At 34.6% G+C, this 19347-nt stretch overlaps 1 protein-coding gene and 1 long non-coding RNA gene across 2 annotated transcripts; one reads left to right on the top strand and one right to left on the bottom strand.

Moving 5' to 3' along the window:
* Nucleotides 1–8865: 8865 nt before the first annotated feature.
* On the top strand, nucleotides 8866–9677 carry LOC116018915. The gene is made up of 3 exons (XR_004098627.1): nucleotides 8866–8909; nucleotides 8996–9072; nucleotides 9314–9677. It is a non-coding gene; the product is annotated as an uncharacterized LOC116018915 (long non-coding RNA).
* Nucleotides 9678–13302: 3625 nt separating this feature from the next.
* On the bottom strand, nucleotides 13303–16018 carry LOC116020717. The gene is made up of 4 exons (XM_031261213.1): nucleotides 15899–16018; nucleotides 15241–15745; nucleotides 14305–14521; nucleotides 13303–14159 (listed from the first exon to the last, which is right to left on the bottom strand). Exons 2-4 carry the CDS (start codon nucleotides 15478–15480, stop codon nucleotides 13672–13674), a joined length of 945 nt encoding a protein of 314 aa, XP_031117073.1. The 5' UTR covers nucleotides 15481–15745; nucleotides 15899–16018; the 3' UTR covers nucleotides 13303–13671.
* Between the last annotated feature and the right edge of the window lie 3329 nt (nucleotides 16019–19347).

Below are 19347 nucleotides of genomic sequence, written 5' to 3'. Positions count from 1 at the left end.
TAGAGATGTGTGTTGGGTCGTATATATAGAGGATTGGAAGTCAAAATTTGAGGTCTTAAGATGATGTCTCCGTTTTTTGTGAGATGTCGTTTTACTTTTCTGTTCCACAAACGTTAGCTGGAAAGTGCGCTGCTTCTCAATTACACGCTTTTGCGCTAATCCGCACAAAATTTTTCACACGTTTTTACCTATTAAATATTTAGTTGCCTAATTTGTCCTATTGATGAGAACTGAATATTGTATTGATTCAATTAAACGATTACAATGATGAGGAATAGGAGATATATATACAAGGGGAGTCTGTTTCTATGATCCATATTACCTCAGCACAAACATCAGCCAAGGCTTTATACTCAGCTTCCGTGGATGATCTTGCAACTGTCTTCTGTTTCTTGCACACCCAAGAGATAAGATTGGTGCCAAGAAACACGGCATACCCACTAGTAGATTTACGGTCCTCAGGACAACCAGCCCAGTCAGAATCAGAGAAAGCATGAAGCTCTTTAGAATTTGACTGAGTTATACGCAAGCCGAATGAGAGGGTGCCTTTGACATACCTGAGCACTCGTTTTAGCTGCTCCCAGTGAGACAATGTTGGAGCATGCATATGTTGACACAATTGATTGACCGCAAAGGATAAGTCTGGCCGTGTAATTGTGAGATACTAGAGAGCACCAGCCAAACTCCTGTATTTCGTTGGATCTTCATATGAATCTGAATTAAGCAATGGAGTTTTCGATGCAGAAATAGGAGTTGCGAGAGGTTTACAATCAGTCATTCCAGCCCGTTTCAAGATGTCTGACATGTACCGCTGTTGAGAAAGAATAACACCATTGCTAGTTTTGACTAGCTCAATTCCAAGAAAGAAACCAAGTTCACCAAGCTCTCTAATTTTGAAAGCAGTAGACAGTTTAGAGAGTAAATCAGACACTAGTAGCTCATCAGTCCCCATTACCAAAATGTCATCAACATATACTAAAAGATACACACATGCAGAACCACGAGAGTAATAGAATAATGACACATCAGTCTTTGAAGTTATAAACCCAATAGAGAGTAAAAAAAAAGTATGCAGCCGATTAAACCAAGCTCGTGGAGCTTGCTTTAAGCCATATAAGGAACGCTTCAACAGACAAACGTGATCAGGCAATTGAGCATCAGCATACCCGGGTGGTTGACACATATAAACAGTCTCAGCCAAACCACCATTCAAAAATGCATTGTGTACGTCAAGCTGCCTAACCACCCAACCTGAGGAAATAGCCAAACTCAAAAGCAATCTGACTGTAGTGGGTTTCACAACCGGACTAAAGGTGTCAAAAAAGTCCTGACCAGGAACTTGATTAAACCCTTTCGCCACAAGTCTCGCCTTATGCCTCTCTATTGAACCATCAGCTTTACGTTTAGTACGAAAAACCCACTTACACCCAATCACATTCATACTTGGGCGAGGAGGAACTAGAATCCAAGTCTGATTGTGCAAAAGTGCATTGAACTCCAGATCCATTGCCTCTCGCCATTCAGAAAATTTAACTGCCTGAGTGTAGCAAGTGGGCTCGGTAGGATAGGCCTGAGCAGAGAGAGCCAAAAGTGGAGCCACAGACCGACTCCTCGTAGCCATTGCATGGGAGCGAACAGTCGGACGTGTGGACTTGCCACGGGGTCGTCCTCTTTGACGAGTAGGAGCAGCAATGGTGGTGATAGGAGAACCAGCCTGAGCAGAATCAGCAAGAGAAGATGGCAATACCTGTAAAACCGATTCAGCCCACGGCTTCTGCACAGAGGGAGGAGATGGCACAGCAACCCTACTAACAAAGGGAAACACATTCTCGTCAAAGTGTACATGTCTGCAGATATAAATCTTATTAGTCGTTAAGTCCATGCATCTGTACCCCCTAAAAGACTCAGGATAACCTAAGAAGACACAAGGAGATGACCAATATGACATTTTGTGACGATTATAAGGACGCAAGTGAGGATAACAAAGACAACCAAACACACGAAGAAAAGAGTATGAGGGAGAAGATTTATGCAACAATAAATGAGGACTAGAATTCCGCAAAACACTAGATGGCATTCTATTAATCAAGTAAACAGTAGTTTCAAAAGCAAAGTCCCAAAAAACGAGATGGAACAGACGCACGAGCCATAAGAGTAAGACCAGTTTCGACAATATGCATGTGCTTCCTCTCAACACGACCATTCTGTTCACGAGTGTAGGCACAGGATTGTCTATGATTAATCCCTAACTGAAGAAGAACAGTATGTAACTTTTTGTATTCAGCTCCTAAGTCAGACTGAATAGCCTTAATTTTGCGATTAAATGACCGTTCAACTAAGGCACGAAACTTGTCAAAAATGGCATACAAGTCAGACTTCAATTTCATAGGATAATACCACGTGTAACGAGAATGGTCATCAACAAAAAGAACAAAATAACGATAACCAGAAGAAGACAAAACAGGAGCTGGTCCCTAAATATCAATATAAATCAAATCAAGAATATTCGAACTAACAGAGTCTACACGTGGCAAAGGGAAACGAGCAGACTTGCCCAATTGACACGTAGAACACAAAGAAGAAGTACAACGATTATTGCGACTAGAACCACTAACAGAACAAAAAGGAAGAATACGATCTAAGACTCGTTGATGAGGATGTCCCAAACGATCATGCCATACGGAAGAGGAAGCACAGGACGAGATAAACGCACGGGGACTGTTTTTCGGAATGGGCAGCGTGTAGAGACCACCGCAACTATTGCCGCGAAGAAGAATTGCCTTGGTTGCTATATCCTTCACAACAAAAAAGGATGGATGAAACTCAAAAAAGACTTTATTATCTTTTGCAAAGCGTTGCACAGATAAAAGAGAGGAAGACAAACCAGGAACATGTAAAATATCAGACATCCTAAATACTTTAGACGGGGTAGAAAAAGAAGCATGACCAGTATGACTAATAAGCAAACCTGTACCATCACCAACTCGAAGAGCATCACCACCAGTGTACTCTTCAGATGTAGAGAGCGCAGCAATATCAGGGGTCGTGTGATTTGTCGGCCCAGTGTCTGGAATCTAAAGATGTGAGTCAGACACAAGATTCGGCGCATCCTCAGCATATGTTAAATGAGCTTGGAGTCTACGGCCAATTAAAGAAAAGCAGGTTGGTGCAAAATGGCCATAATTGCCACATAATTGGCATTGAGGCTGCCAATCACCACCACGTCGCCCACGTGACCTGCCACCACCATGCGAGCCACGTCCACGCTGCACACCACCGCCCTGCTGCTGCTGCTGGTCGGCGAAAGCAGCACCGCCACGCGACGGAGTCCCACCGCGACGATTCGATCCACCTCCCCAAGACCGCGACCGACCTCCACTACCACGCTGGCCAACAAAAGCCGCAACTGCAGGGGCTGGAACACCGCCATAGCTATCACCGGTAGCGAACTCATGCGAGCCAAGGAGATCGGCGAGTTCGGGAAGACGCACCGGCTGACCTCGAACATTCAAAGAGGCTACGACAGAGTGATATTCTGGACGTAAACCCCTGAAAATATACATATTTTGATCCTCCAAAGGAACCGCACGGCCAGCAAGAGCTAGATCTTCCACCATAACTTGCGCACGAGCAATGTAGTCGACGGCGGAAGCATCACCTTGGCGTATTGTTTGCAGCTGTCCAAGAATATGCATAATCTGAGCTTGACTGGAAGAGGCGAGAGCTTGCTCAAGTGCCAACCAGAGATCACGCGACGTAGTGCAACCAATTGCGAGGTACATGACTTCCGACGAAAGTGAAAAGATTAACATGCTAAGGACCGCCTGATCTTGGCGCACCCATGGAGCATGTAGCGGGTTGGGTAGAGCAGCAGCAGCGGAGGAGCATTCAGAAACGGGAAGAAAACGATTAGGGCAAGAGTTCGTGCCATCAACGAAACCAATGAGGTCGTGCCCACGAAGAAACGGAATAACCTGCGTCCTCCAAAACAAGAAATTCTTGTTCGTTAGCTTAATGCTAACATAGTGATGCGCAGCAGACAGAGAAGCGGCTGCTGAAGAAACCGCAGGAGAAATAGCAGCATCAGAAACGGTCCGTTCGGAAGAATTAACAGAGCCGTCAGCCATTGGAAAATAAACCTAGGCTAGCTGATACCAGATGAGAACTGAATATTGTATTGATTCAATTAAACGATTACAATGATGAGGAATAGGAGATATATATACAAGGGGAGTCTCAGGTAGAGTAGAATAGCTAGTCCTAACGTGACTCAAACTCAGAGAGTCCTAATACTATTACTTCTATTTTTAACAATAATTTTTCTGCGTATTCCAGTTAGATAGATGCATGTGTTCATTTTTGGTAATTAATCACTTTTTGTAAGCTTGGTAATTTTTTTGTAAGCTTGGTAATTAATCACGTAGAATATAATGTAATTAATCTAAAATTGTACTGAGTAGTGTTGTCAAAGTGCGCTGCTTCTCATTACACGCTTTTGCGCTAATCGGCACAAAATTGTTCACATGTTTTTATCTATTAAACATAAGGGCATGTTTGGTTGGGAGGAAAAACACTTCCAAGGAAAATGTTTTCCTCCAAACCATGGAAAATGGCCACTTCCTACGTTTGGTTCATTGGAACTTCGTTTCCAATGGGAAGTGAGTTCCTCCAAAATGAGGAAAACAAATTCTGAGGTGATGTTAGGTATTTTATTTTCCAATGCACTTGGGAACAAAAAGGGAGGTTGTAGGACTATATTACCCTTGTATATCTCTCTTCATTACATACATATAAATAGCAAGTTCAAAGCATAGTAGTGGGCGCATATATGTCCTTTTACATATTATTCCTTATAAATCTAAATCCATCCAAACAGTGGAATCAATATTCCCAGTAACTTCTTTTCCACCAACCAAATAATAAAATCTATCTTCTTGGTAACTACTTTTCTATGGAATTTCACTTTCACTTCTCTTCAAATATTTTCCGCGAACCAAACGGGCCCTTAGTTACCTAATTTGTCCTATTACTTCTATTTTTAACAATAATTTTTTTGGGTATTCCAATTAGATAGATGCATGTGTTCATATTTGGTAATTAATCACATAGAATATAATGTAATTAATCTAAAATCATACTTATGAGTAGAGTTGTCAAAGTGGGTCGAAGCCGCAGTGGGACAGATTTGGGCTACAAAAAATTTGGCTCGCGAAACAGCGGGTCTAACGGGTTTGACCCAGTAAGGCCCGTGACTCGCACAGGCTGTAGGCCAGCCTAGAAATTTAGGCTTGCGGCGGGGACGAACCGACCCGCTTTTGACCGTACTACTTATGAGAAAACTAAACATTGATCTCAATCATCAAGCTAACCATATCTAATGGTTATAAATCAAGAAATTCAAACAAATGCTATTACTTTTTAATTTTAATAAATAACTTGAACATTAAACTATAGAATGCATCCAAATGTTATGTGAAAGTGCAATATGTAGTATTGCAAAGTCCACCTATAATGTTACAAAATACACTTTAAAGTAATATTACCAGCACTTTTCCACTTATATGAGTCAACTCAGTGCAGAGAAGATTAGTCTCAGTATAGTACGGAATTTAAATGTGTCTCTTATAATTACGGCCTACTTATAACACCTTGTGATCTAACAAAAAGAAAACACTTTAAAGTTCATGTAAAAATGCACTTTGCAACACTATAGCGTGGACTTTGCAAAATTACCACATCTAATTATTGTATTGTCAATGGTGGTGTGAAATTAATTTCCAAAGTCACAAAAATGTGCCAAACCCGGTTGCACCTACCCATGGGAGGGGTGGATTTGAGCCTCAGTGGAGGCGATATCGACTCTTTGTGCTTCATTTGGTTGAAAAAGTAACTATGAACAAATACTACATTGTAACAGAATCAATAGTACTAAAAAAATCACAAAAATGTTAATTTTTCCCTTTAAAAACTTAAAGTTCTTTTTCTCAAAAAATAATAATAATAATAATAATAAAAGGAAAAAAAAAAAACTTAAAGTTCTAATTGTTCGAATGCTATTTTTTGTAATTTTGCTTCGGTCGTAACATTCAATTTGCTTTAGTAGTTCTCCCAAAACATCTTTTATTCTTGTCTCAAGCTAAGCTTACTTTATTATCCTTGCATTCTAAACCTTCATTGCAAGGGAGGAATCTTTTTATAATAATTTTATATATCTTTCAGTATTTTTTAAGTTAATTTTTTTTTTAAAACTACTGACGAAGTAATATATGTTCCTATTGAAGTACAAAAAGTGGATATCGTTCCCACTAAATCTCGAACTCATGACTTTCTACATAGAAAAGTCACTTCGTGTCACTAAACCAAAAAGTCATTGGCAAAACAAGTAAACTTTAGTTTGTTTGTTTTGTTTTGTTATTTTAAACCTTTCTTTAGAAAGTTTTGAAAGAATTATATTTTATTTATATTTCTTTATAAAAGTTTCAACCGTTGTGAGGAAAAAAAATCACCTTTAGACAATCATAATTATTATTATCATTATTTTCAATTAGCAACTTTAGACATTCATAATTGGCCTTCTACCATACGTTTTACATTTTTGTAAAGGGCATATTTTATAAATATATTGTACCTTCCAATTTCACAAATTTAGTAACGCCGTTTATTATTAATTAAGGATTAAGAATATATTAAAATAACAAAAAAAAAAAAATTGAATCACCACCTTGGGGCCTTACAAATGCTAAATAGGTTTACGGGTTATTACACATGAGTGAGACTTACTCAATACACACCATTAAATAATGATTGTGAATTTCTGTCATCAAAAAAAAAAAAGAAAAAAAGATTGAGATATGATACATTCATTTATCAACAAATAAAAGCTTGCTACTTACTAAAGGGCTATGTTTGGCAAATCTAGCTGAAAAGGTAGCTGAAAGCTGAAAAGTAGCTGAAAACTGAAAAGCTATAAGTTCGAAGCTGAAATCTTAAGAGCTGTTAAGCTAGCTATTATGCTTAAAAGTGTTTGGTAAAATTAACTTTTTGATAAGCTGATGAATGTAAAAAGACTAAAAAGGACATCTTCATACAATTTAAATAATTTTAAATTTAAATAGGTTTGTTTATATATTAAAATATAAAATAATGAAATCAATATATTTAAATAAAATATAAAGTAAGAACATATATTTGAAAATATATAAAGTAAAAAAAAAATGTTTATAATTCATAAGTTTAGTTCATACAAAAATTAATGTTCAAACATAAATGTCAAACTGAAATTACTACCAAACATAATGAAAAGAAAATGTCAAAATGGTTTTAATTGAGAGGAGGGGTAAAGGATGTCATTTATTTAAAATAATAAGGATAAAGATGGAAAAAAGTTAAAAAGCTACTAACTTATTTTTGAAAAGCTACCCCAAGTAGCGTTTCAAAATAAGCTCTTATTTTAAGCTACTAGCTTATTTTGAGAACATTACCAAACAGAGCTTATAGCTTATTAGTAGCTTAAAATAAGCTATAAGCTCCTAAATAAGCTCTGCCAAACATAGCCATAGGAAGAGGAGATTCATGTTGTTTGAAGCATGTTTTTTTTTTCCTTCTTTTTTACCACATGTTTCTGAAGCAAGAGTACATTACAATCTACACAAATAGACCAATTATATTTATGTTAGGTGGAAAAACACTCTTAAAGAAATTCGTGTCATTTTATCTGAGCTATACCCTATAGGTATGTTATTTGAAAGCATGTTAGGACAATATAATGATTGATTTTTCATCATCATGATTTGAAAGGTAATAAAGGGTTTATTTATTAATGGATAAACTTTTTTCTAAAAGAAATAACAAATAAGAGAAAAGAAAACTAAAAGTATATTTATTTGTTTATTTTTTCAATTTGGGAATTAGAGAATGGAGAATGAAGAGTAAGAACTAGAAAACTACATTTTATGCAATAGTAATCCTTGTTACAAGGGTTGAGTTTTCTACTATTCAATAACTCATAATTCTCTTATGAAATTCAAGATTTAATAAAATACTTTACAAATTACAATAACCTCCGAATAAAAGGTGATAATGTAAATCTAACCTATTATACAACCCTTGAAAATTTATAGATAAAAAATCCGTAACCACAATCCATATTCTCGTTCCCTTTTTTAGATGAATTAACAACAAACTCAATGCACTTGATATTAACACCATCCCAAAAAAAAAATAGATTCAAGATTTCAAATTTCTCCAAAATTTGATTTGTACATAGTTTTGTGGATGTAATCCTATTGAGATTCAAGAAACCTATGTTTTTTTTTTCTTCCCTTAATACAGACATGAAAATGAAAATCGGATAAACAAATATTAGGAAAATATTTAAAATTTGTAGTTCATTAAAAATAAGTAATCTTAGACAATTAGGCTTCCATAGATTTGTAGAGATTATGGAAAAAATATGATTACTTGGAAAGAAAAGTTCAATTTGTGATTTTTCTTAAATACTATTGACTCTATTACAATATAAACACAAGCAGTACGAGCCAATACCCCCACCAGGAATTGAACCTATGACCTCTCACTTGGGAAGGACAGCCGCTTGACCACAAAACCTTTGGCTAATTTTTTTAATCTAATTTTTTTCCATTGCAATAATTGTGCAATATGAAGAAAATAAAATTATGTAAACATGAGGTTACTTTGTTTTAGAAAAATTAAATAAGCCCTTCTTGTAACACCCGTAAAAATTTAACCCAAAATTATTCCTTATGAAGTATTTTAATTATTTTCTCTCTCTTCCCTCCCCTGCTCCTACACGACATATACCCACACATTCCTCATTAGTCTTCATTTCATCTTCACTATTTCACTACAAGATTCATCTTCTAACATTGCTAAGCTAGAAGGAATCTATGGTAAGAACCTTCTCCTATTTCCATTCTCTTTCTTATTTTATGATATTTAAGATATTTCTTCTTCTTGGTGGGTTATTGGGTTGTAGATGATCAAGATATATGGTGATGAGATGCTAGGATGAGCTTCTAGGAAGATTTCTCTTGAATTTGCTAGCTTGAAAAGGTAAACCCATATCTACTAAAATACACCTTCTCAATGTCTATGCTACTGTATATCTTTTCTTGCTCCTAAGCACATTTTTTGTTGCAAAATCTATGAAATATGATTTATTCGGTGTTATCTTGTATCGTAAAAATATCTATACTAGTACCTTTGAAATATTGATGAAGGAAATGGATTTTTGGCTTGAAAATGTAAATGATGGAAGGGTTGTTTGATTCTGGAAATTCCTATGTTGTGCTAGTAATATGTTCTGCTGCTGTTGTTGGTTTGCTCTTGTGGGACTGAGCAAAGGGTCTAGGAGACCCGTGGCCCAGACTTCTCAGTTGTGAAAGGCGAGGGATGGCGGGCAAGGTGTGCCTATTACTCTCTGCCGCTGTCTTCGTTCGATATTGGGTGTCGGGCCACCCTAGCCCGCCACTCAGGACCATTGGTTATGTTGATGTTCTATTTCTTTCCAATTTTGAAATTTTCATCGTATTCTAGTGTGTAATCCGCCTTGAATATGATTTGATATAAAATACTATGAGTTGGTATTCTCTGTAAGTGAATGATGTTTTCTTTAACCAAAACCCTATTTTAAATACATATAATCTATATTCTTTAAACCCCTACCCTATTTTAACTATCAATTAGTCTATACTTACCTGAAAGATTTGGAAAACCATTCTGTAAATATACGAATATTTTGGAAAGGTCTTACACCCTGATATCTTGTATTTTGAGTTATGAATAATCTATTCGGGATGTCTCATAGCTATATATGTTGGATACTATATATTTTAAATGCTTTGAAGAATATGCCTTGAAATAAATTGATTTGGAGGATATCTTGATGTTTGGCCGGTGTTGGAGGTTGAGTTGTGATTCTATTGGATTGGTTTGATATTGATTGAGCTCCGGCTCCATCTGATTATTTGCGAGTAACCTGGTAGAAATATATCCTGGTTGCTAGAGCTAGTAACTATCCGTTGGGCATGGAATCCCAATAGAGGTTGTGCACACTTAAGGTTTTAGATCTGTTTCTTACAAGTATTGATACTGGTATGGCTATTCCAATTGATGTTGAGATTGATATTGAGATTGACTGTTGAGATTGGATTGATATTGGATTGATCACTGAAACTTGACTTCTCCACACATGTGCCTTTATTGATATATTTGATTTGATATAGATATCTCCCCTTATATACTATCATGATATATCGATTTTGAGAAAGGATTTTGATCACTTATACGATATGATATGACTTGGAAAATCTATTGTTATAATTGTGTGGCATATTCTTCTTACACTTGACTGTGTTTATACTTACGCTATGATTTGATATTATTCTAGTTGAGTTGCTAATCCTTTCAGGTACCTTCTATAAGTTTGAGTCTTGTTCCAAAATTATTTATTGTGTGAGTTACCTTTGACTACTCATTATTGTCTTTGCTATGTATTCATATCTCAATTCAGAATCTCTCATTGGAGTCTATGGTATGTATAACAGGTACTTATGTGTCAAAGTCTCTTTTAATCACTAAAACTTTTTGAAAACTATATAAGTATATGTTTTGCATGGTGAAGTGGGGTTTTGCTTAGCATCATAGTTGCAGTAGGCGCTAGATGATAGTCGAGCGGTAGACTAGCGCCTAGCGCTTAGGCAATGACCTATAAAAACAAAATTAACTCGGCCAAGTTAGGCACTAGGCGGTCGCTTAGGGAGCAATTCGCCTCGGCCTTGGGGCACCTAGCATGTAATCCTAGTTGACCATTATTCGCTAGCATTATTCGCTAGCGTTCAACTCAATTTTCTGGTTTGGAGTAGACGTTCGAGAGCGTCGAGTTGATGCGTTGTCTTAGTTTTTACTCTTTAACTTTGTATGGACCTAGTGACCTAGTTGTTGTGGACTATGAGTTAAGTTTGTATTTTTGAGCACTATTGCAAAAATCCCTCGCCTAGGTCGCCTAGCGCCTAACTCGGCCGACTAGGCCGAATTTGGCTGAGTTAATTCGCCCAACTTGACAGAGTTAGCCGAGCTAACTCGAGCGAGTCAGTCTTGTTAATTTTTTAATTATATATATATATATATATATATATATATATATATATATATAGCGTTATCTAGTCTGACGACAGACTAGCGTCTAGCGCCTACTGCAACTATGTTTTTGAGTTTAGTCTCGCTCTTGACTTTTGAACTATGGATGGATGGATTGTTGTAGTTGCCTTAGCAGTTAGGCTTTAGGTGGGCCTAGTCATGACGTGATCACACCCCGAGATATGCTAATGTTCTAGCTTCCGCTGTTTTGAATCCTTTTTAAGAATTAAGTATTATGGTTATTTCCCTTTTAATAATGGATTATTGTATTAGAAATTTGAGGGTGTTACATTTTCACTTTTGAATAAAAAGTAATTAACCCCTCAAACTTTAAAATATTTCAATTAAGTACCTTAATTAGTTATTTTGATGCATCAATACTCATATTAAAAATCTCATTTTCTTAATGCATCGCCACCTCAACGCCGTTGTCATGTTCGCCACAACTTTCTAAAATATGCCTTCCTCGAATATGAGGAAGGTGAAGTGGTGGTGACCTTCCTCATTCAAATAAGGCAACGACCTTTAGATTTGAAGAAGGCCACAATATATATATGGTTTTAGTAGGCGCTAATCGAGCGTCCAAGTAGCGCCTATCTAGCGCTTAGGCAGAATCTAGGTAGCGCTATGAGGGTACAAAAAAACAATAACAGACTTGCAGTTTGACAATTTTAATGAGACTATTTTCAATATTTAATCAAATAGCACATCCTAACAAATGAAATAATGATAATTCATAAGACATAACATCATAGCAATATTAAAAACTAAAAATATACAAATATGAAATACTCAAATTCTTCAATCAACCATAGATTCAAAGTAGCAAACTATCAAAAAAAAAATAATAATGAATCATTATGCATCTCGCATGACGGTATCTATTTCAGCTTTGACTAATAAAATTTGGGTTCATATTTTATTTATGCATCTTTATGAATCATTTGTGAATTGTATACTACTAGTGTGTAAAAGGATCTGGTAATACTGATTACTACGTATTAATTAATGAAGTATGAAATAAATCAAATAAATGAATAATTATTATGGAGTAATTAATAAATTGGATTATAAAATCAATGAATAAATTCGATTAACTAATAAAAGAAATTAAAGATTTAAAGTTTAAACTCCAACGACTGGTCAAAATCGAAATAACTCGATCAAAATCGACCGACTCGGACGAGTTGGCCGAAATCAGTCGAATTGACTGACTAGGCCGATTTGGCCGCCTACCGATTTTTTTTCGCCTAATAGTGAAAACGGAACGGTCTAGGGGCACCTAACGCCTTGACCGATTTTTACAACAGTGTTGGAATATAATCCAAACTCAAAAAAAAAACATATAAGATTGTATTGGAATATTGATACAAATCAACATGATCATGAATTCATGATTGATTCTAATTCCATTTTGGGCCGCACCCGCAAGAAGGGTTTGTTAGTGGGGTTCGTTCTGGCACTCCATCCATTATTAAAGATTTAAAGGGTTCCATTAATTTATTTATAAAAAATAAAAATAAATAAATAAATAAATAAAAAGAGAATCCAAAATTTAAAGCGATGATTATGGGAGGAGCAAATTATTTTGTGAACCATTAATACAATATATATTTTTAATATACTAAAAGTACATTATTTTCAATCTCCTCTCTTGTTTATAGGGCATTCACACTCATTTTCCCACTATCTTTCAATTTTGTGAATTCATCTCATCTACATCACTATCTAATCTTCTCTCATATCTTCTCTCCAATCTTTCTCCCTTTTCCTATCTTTTTTGTGGACTCATCTTCAGCACATCATCTATTATTCTATCCACTTCTCTATAATTAATAATTTCAAATTTTAATTTTAAACAAAATTAATTTAAATAACGAAATAAAATATTGAGAATCAAATTTTAAATACTATATATACAAACAATTAATTAAATAAAAAATTATAACAATAATAAAAGATGGCCTGTGTTTTGCCCTTATCCCTTTATTATAGAATTGATATTTGTTATAATAATACATATAATATGAACGTAAATGTTGGATCTCATCGCTTAACCACAGAGTACTTTCATTTAACCATAAGCCACAACGTCATGTCGTCACGTCTCAGATCGAGTAGGGACTGAATTTGATCGACCCGGCCTACACACAACAGTAAAATATCATTAAAAATAAAGAATGAATTTTACTTGGTACAATTTTATATTATTATGTTTCATTTATTGAAAGAACAACATCGTTTGGAATGGTATTACTTCGTACAACTTTTTTTTTATACTGCTCTGTATAAGAACTCTCACACAGGAAAAAAAAAAAAAAAAAAAAACCCCCCCAAAAAAAATAGTAAAAGTGGAAAACTATAGCAAAAATTGTGGTATGAAAACTCAACGTGATATGGGACTACAAAAAAAGAATCCCACATCATAAACCAAAATTGTTGTTGTCGTGTTCTGATAGCAGCAGCAAGGTTCCCAACCAGTAATACTGATACTTCTTCCATGGATGCTGCGTCTCAGAGAGCCCGGAAGGGATGCCTCGACCTCTCGAGATTCATCATCCGGTTGTCACTGTTGATCGGCCTGAACACTCGCTTTAAATCGATCTCGGACTGAAGTGCAGATTTCAGCTGCTTCAAGTGCAAAAGGCATTGCACATGGTGATGGATGCCGGCTGTCTGGCTGATGTTTGGGTGGTCGGGATAGAATTTTCGTTTATAGGGAGACCCCCACTTTGCTTGAAGGTAAGCGTACGATCTCCAGGGAGGGAGAGGCATTGAGTTCTGCTTCAGGGATGATTTAGCAGCTTCCACCATGACTTCGAGGAACTGTTTCAGTCTCGTTATATAGCCCACGTACACAACGGGGAGAGAGTTCAGTATTCTGTCATAGGATTGAACCGCTCTAGCGATTTCAAAGTGGCTGTGAAAGTTGATATCAATTATCACACGTTCAGAGCCACCAGCATCATCATATTTAATCACGTCCACGTATTCATAATCCCCTGGTTATAACGAAAGCCAGTTAGTCTAGAAGTAAATCCAGATACCGAGCAAAAATTCTATTCCAATTTAGACAGACGGTCGCAAACTAATCAAAGTTGGAAGCAGTTTCATTGACATAGACGAGAGAGTTGTAAGGAAGTATACCTGCAGGAACCTTGCCATTGCCCTGCCACTTCGAAGAACAAACACCAGCATCATAACCCAAAAGCCTCAAGAGCTTCACAAGAGAATATTTGATGCAGCTAGCCTTGCAAGGGCCCGATTTGACAGCGTGGAGGTCGGTGTCATTTATGGATATCAAAAGTGAACTCACCAGCGAGAGCAGGTCACTCTCGTATTGATCCACGGCCAACTTGATATACTGCACACGGACGAAGAATCAGGCAATGAAATGGAGCATTTTGGTTCTTTTAAACAAGAAGTAAATCAGGGAAAGAAAAATACTACCCTTGCAAAACGAATTTCGTAACTCCTACTATGTCTTACCTAAATGAAAATAAACCTATAATCATACAACACTAAAGATTACAAAGTCTAAAATCCAAAACACCAAATTCAGGTTAACCTCCAAATCCTCCAATCCCATGAACTGTAACATGGAAAAAGAAGCAGCTTTGAGTTTTCTCAGTTTCATTCTCCCAAGGGTGTGATTGGAAACCTGGAAAATGACTTCCTAAAAATATTTTCCCGAAAATGAGTCATTTCCAGAAAACATTTTCATTTCCCGTGTTTGGTTGCAGTTCAGAAAACTGTCTTGGTATGTTTAGATCATTTTCTAGAAAATGAGTAGAATTGGATCATTTCAGCTTCCTTTCTTGAATCCTATGGAGGGGCAGAAAAATGTTGCACTATATGTATATCCACATGATGAAGTGGCAGAAAATTCAAGTCAAATACAAAAAGCAATCAACCAAAAGACTCAAAATCTTAAGCATAAAATCAATAAGCTACACAACAATTGATTTGAATATGAATATATTGGCATCACAATAAAAATTATTTTAGGAAAGAACTAAAGAACATAAAAAATGAAAATTTCAATTCACAAAAGGATGGGATAAAGATAGATAAGTTACTTACGGATAATTTGTCGGCGAGGTGAGGAAGATCGGAGAAACTGGAATCGCTATCGCTGCTACTCCTCGAATCTGTACCGATGCTTCCATTCTCCAGAAAATCCCTCACCATCGCCGCCAAATCACTATCGCTTTCGTGGCTGAACGCATCCCCCACCGGTCCCGGACCTCCGACATCGCCACCCCCGTGACCGCCCAGTCTCAACCACGCGTCCCCGGACGAAGCGCACACCCTACAGTCCATTGCAAAACCAGCACCACCAAAATCTTCTCTTCGTTTCTCTCTCTCTCACTTTTGGGCGTCAATTCGCCATTTTTTTCCACGAAATTTAAACCAAACCAAAAAACAAACCCTTATTTCTCCAAAAAAAAAAAAAAACTGCACGAAATCACGAATCCAATATATCTCCAAAAATTCCAATTCCAAACGAACAACAACTGGGAAACAAAAAAGTTCCTTCGGATGCAAAAATTGGCTCAATCAATCGAATTCAAAGTAGCGAAATTTTCTGTAGGCATGAAAAAAATCGAAACATTAGGCCGTAGAAAACCCTAATTCAAGAGGAAACAGAATCAAATTAGCAGAATTTCACCCCCCACCCCCCGTAACAAAAATTTTCGACATGCAAACCCAATTAAAATCAAAGGAAGCATTGAATTACCGCAGCAGAGGAACAAAAAAAAATTATAAAAATGAAAATTGAATGATCCAGAGGGGTGAGAAGAAATGGGAGAAAATTTCTGATTTTCTTCAACTCCCAGAGGATGAAGAGGAGGAGGAGGGGGGAGAGGAGTTCAAATAGAAATGGAGACGGGCACCTGTGAAATTACCAAAACACCCCTCCCCTTTTCCGTAATGCCCAAGTAAGTTTTTCACTTTTCACGGGATCCGCGGGGAGACATCGGAAAGCGGATAGGGATGAAATATGATATAATAATTAATAAATGTTGTGACGTAATAAATAATTATTTCATCACCACATTAATAATAATAATAATTTTTTTTTGCAACAATAACAACAATAATAATAATAATTATTATTATTATTATTATTATTATTATTATTATTAATCATAAGGACAATAACATATATTAATACAATTAACTTCATTTCAAAAGAGCCATTGACATAAATAAAAAAAAATAAAAAAATTATATTGTGCTTGCAAACAATTTGGTCCATCTCGACGGGAGGGGAAATCACCTCATGTCATCCCATCTTGTCTCAATATTTGATTGATGTTCATATTTACTACAGTAATATTAATTTTGATTAAATTTTAGTTGATAAATCGTTAACACACGTATAAAAATATTAATGATTTATCACTTATTTTCAAATCATACAAATTGTTCATACTTCTAGTTTAATTTATTTTATAATGATATATGATTTCTTAAAATAAATATTACAAATAATTCTGCATTCTTATATTACCCTTAATAAAAGTAAACTACTGTTAAAAAATCTATATTATGGGTAAAATAGAAACAAAAATAATTTTTTTTTTGCACTTTACTTAAAATGTGTATCTATAATAATTTTTTGTGACAGAGCTATTGCCATAATTTTTTATAATCATACAACTCAATTATTCGTCAATGATTATTCGGGTAAATCAACTAATATCTATTTAATTAACCCTAATTATTATAGGGTTCATTTGATAAACTTTAAGCTAATATATTATAGTTACTATTTATGATTATAAAATGTTAATCATGTATAGGTCACTTTTATTTATTATACTAGTTGTCAACACTTCTCGGTCAAACATATCACACCGAGTCTTTTTAGTACAGTTTATCTATCTATCATGTATGTGTTGTGATGTATTACACATACCTGAATTTATTAGTGTACATCATCAATTAGTGGTTACAGTTTCTCACATCACCAAAAAAAATTATAAAACTATAAGTTGTACGTCATATTTGTTAAACATCTTTAAAAATGAATTAGAGTTATTGTCACTTTTCGCGTCCACATGTTTGGTGATATTTCAATTATTGTTACACAAGTATAAAATGTTGTTACTATAGACAAAATTTTACTAAATTTCTCACAAATCGCAACTGAGAAAATATATATATATATATATATATATATATAAACGCTATGATTATGCACCTTGTTGTCTACACATTCATCAACAATAAAAATTTTGCTCTTTTTTATATATAGAATTAGAATAATTATGTTGATGAAGGTGTAGGCAAGAAGCAGCATAATCATAGTTTGACGATACTAATAGATAATAAATAATAATAATAATAAAAATAAAGGTTCAATTATTGGAAAACAGCTTATCCTGGTTGTTAGCCAAGTTGCTCGGTTTACGTATCCCAAACGGTCCCTTTGATAAAGCAATACTTTCATAGGAGACACAATAAAGAATTATTGCAGAAAACGACACATCAACAAAAAAAAAAAATAGAGAAAATTATACTTTTTATCCTAAAATTATAGTATAATTGTAGTTAGTCACTAAGTGTTGGACGTGTTCACTTTCTTCTTAAGTTATAATTGGCGTTGCATTTTCTGTTCCTTTACTTACAAAATATTAGGGAATAAATTTGCAAATTTAGTATAATTTAAGATGAAAGTAAGAATAAAAAGACGAAAAGTACAACTTCAATAATAAATTAAGACGAATTTTACAATTATGCTATAATTTAGGAACAAAAAATATAATTTTGTAGAAAAAAGTCAATTACATATGATCAATCTATTTTATTTTATTTTATATATTGCCCCCAAGATTTTACCTATATGATTTCTTATGCAATTATGAAGCCGTAACATAGTGTTTGTTTGGTGGAATAGAGGGAGAATAAAATAGCATTTTATCTACTATACTAACAAGAGCCAAAGAGAGTTAGGCCTAAAATGGGTAGAAAAAATGGCGGTCAAATTATTTAATCAAATAGATGATTCAGATGAATTATTTAATCAAATAGATGGTTAAGATAATTCAGATTAATATTATTAATAAAGATTACCTAATTTAACCTTACTTTTATGATTATCCTAATAAAGATTACCTAATTTAACCTTACTTTTATGATTATCCGTTAAAAGATTACCTAATTTAACCTTACTTTTATGATTATCCGTTAAATTTTCCGTTAAATATTATATTCTCCGTTAATATTCCGTTAACTTTTAACTTACCCATTAATTTGCCAAAGGCCTTGTGGTCAAGCGGCACCCGGTGTACACTCCCATGTGGAAGGGAGTGGGTTCGAGCCTCAGTGGAGGCATCTGTTGACTCTTTGTGTACTACATTGTAATCGAGACAGTAGAACTCAAAAAAAAAAAAAAAAAACTTACCTATTAATTTCTATAAGAAAGGTCTTAGGTTCGAACCTCATCTCAATCAAATTTGACATAATTAAATTTCTCACTCTATTTTACTCTTATTAAATTAAATAAATTAGTAGCTATATATGTATTTCTTTAATTTAGAATTATGTGTATATTGTCTTTATTTTCTCTCATGCAAAGATTCTTTACATTCAAATTTATCAATTGATATTCATTACATTGTCCATTATCTTATTTTTACAATATCTTGTAATTAAATATCAAAGTTATAATACAAAATAATATTATATATTTATTTACCAAGTATTTTATTAATACTATGAAATTTTTTTAAAAAATAATTTGAAACTAATTATATTAACTACTTGGGGATTGATTGACAAAAAGAGTACTCAAATAATAACCCAACAAATTGAAGTGGAATCACTCTATTTTACTCTTATTGAATTAAATAAATTAGTAGTTACACCAAAAAATTATACATATATATTTCTTTAATACCATGAAAAAAATAAAAAAGAATAGTTTGAAACTAATCATATTAATTACTTGGGGGATTTGTTGACAATGAAAGTACTCAAATAACCCATTACCCAGCAAATTGAAGCGATAAACTACCTTTTAATATCTTTGGAATACATAATATTTTAAAATTTCAAATTTTTATTAATTTATTTAATCTTTTTTCTTAAACTAGGGATTTCTTTATCCACAATAACTCATTCAACAATAATGGTTGAACCAAATGAACCCCAAGCAGAACACCTAAAGGAAAGTCCATA

The sequence above is a fragment of the Ipomoea triloba genome, chromosome 5, assembly GCF_003576645.1.
Source record: "Ipomoea triloba cultivar NCNSP0323 chromosome 5, ASM357664v1".
NCBI lineage: Eukaryota > Viridiplantae > Streptophyta > Magnoliopsida > Solanales > Convolvulaceae > Ipomoea > Ipomoea triloba.
The sequence above is the reverse complement of the archived record's forward strand: the minus strand, read 5'-3'. Positions and strand labels throughout refer to the sequence as shown.